Raw genomic sequence first — 1,017 nt, forward strand, 5'->3', positions numbered from 1 at the left:
AGAACTAAAAGATCTGCCTCCCATTCTACTTTTAGAAATTCTAGGAACCACTAGAGGTTTCCTAATCTCCATGGATTTATGGAGAATTGTGGATCTTGAATAAACTGCAGCTTGAGGCTTCTTCCATGGTGTATAATCTATAAATCCTATCTCTATGTTTCCCTCAGAGTTGTTCAGGCCTTTAGCTTCTCATCTGTGATGATGAAGGTCCAGCAGGTCGGGTCCCTGAAGCTGGACTCTGGACTCCAAACACAACTTGATTCTTTTCCTTTATTGTTGTAAAGCATCGCCTGCATTCCTTAGAGTTGCTCTGTAGATAAAAGCGCCATCCTTTCTTCAGCGGCCGATGCTTCTGAGCGCGGTAACCATGGTGATCCCTCCTACTTCTGCGCCACGGTTTCACGGCTGTGGCGGGAAACTATCCTGGTTGCTGTGATCAGGGGCAGAACTGGCCCTGCTGTGAGAGGAAACAGGAAGTCACTGCTCCTCCTGATTCCATGGTGAAGACGGCCGATGCTGGTCCCAGTCCAGTGGACTAACTGGTTGCTTCTGTGTTTGCTGGTGTTCAGGCGGCGATCCAGTCCCAGCTGGACGGCGTGCGCACCGGGCTCACCCAGCTCCACACCGCTCTGCTGGACGTGAAGGACATCCAGAGCTCCCTGGCCAACGTCAGCAAAGACTGGAGGCAGAGCATCAACACCATCGAGAGCCTGAAGGACGTGAAGGACGCCGTGGTCCAGCACAGCCAGCTGGCCGCCGCCGTGGAGAACCTGAAGAACATCTTCTCTGGTGGGTTCGGCGTTCCATCGGAATCGGCGGGCCGTTTGGACCCAGCTAACGTTGTGTGGTTGTGGGTTCAGTCCCAGAGATCGTCATGGAGACCCAGCAGCTGATCGAGCAGGGCCAGCTGCTGCAGGCCCACAGGAAGCTGATGGAGCTGGAGTGTTCCCGTGACGACCTGATGTACGAGCAGTACCGCATGGACAGCAGGAACACCCGCGACATGAACCTCATCTC

At 54.1% G+C, this 1,017-nt stretch overlaps 1 protein-coding gene across 1 annotated transcript in view; it reads left to right on the plus strand.

The window, feature by feature from the left end:
• The window catches only part of exoc3 (exocyst complex component 3), a 7,710-nt gene that overhangs the window by 1,329 nt on the left and 5,364 nt on the right, over window positions 1–1,017 (plus strand). Inside the window, exons 2-3 of the mRNA XM_015397308.1 lie at window positions 570–789; window positions 861–1,015. Coding sequence (XP_015252794.1) covers window positions 570–789; window positions 861–1,015 — 375 coding nt within the window. The remainder of the gene's footprint in view (window positions 1–569; window positions 790–860; window positions 1,016–1,017) is intronic.

This window comes from Cyprinodon variegatus, unplaced genomic scaffold, assembly GCF_000732505.1.
Source record: "Cyprinodon variegatus isolate N-32 unplaced genomic scaffold, C_variegatus-1.0 Scaffold851, whole genome shotgun sequence".
Lineage (NCBI taxonomy): Eukaryota > Metazoa > Chordata > Actinopteri > Cyprinodontiformes > Cyprinodontidae > Cyprinodon > Cyprinodon variegatus.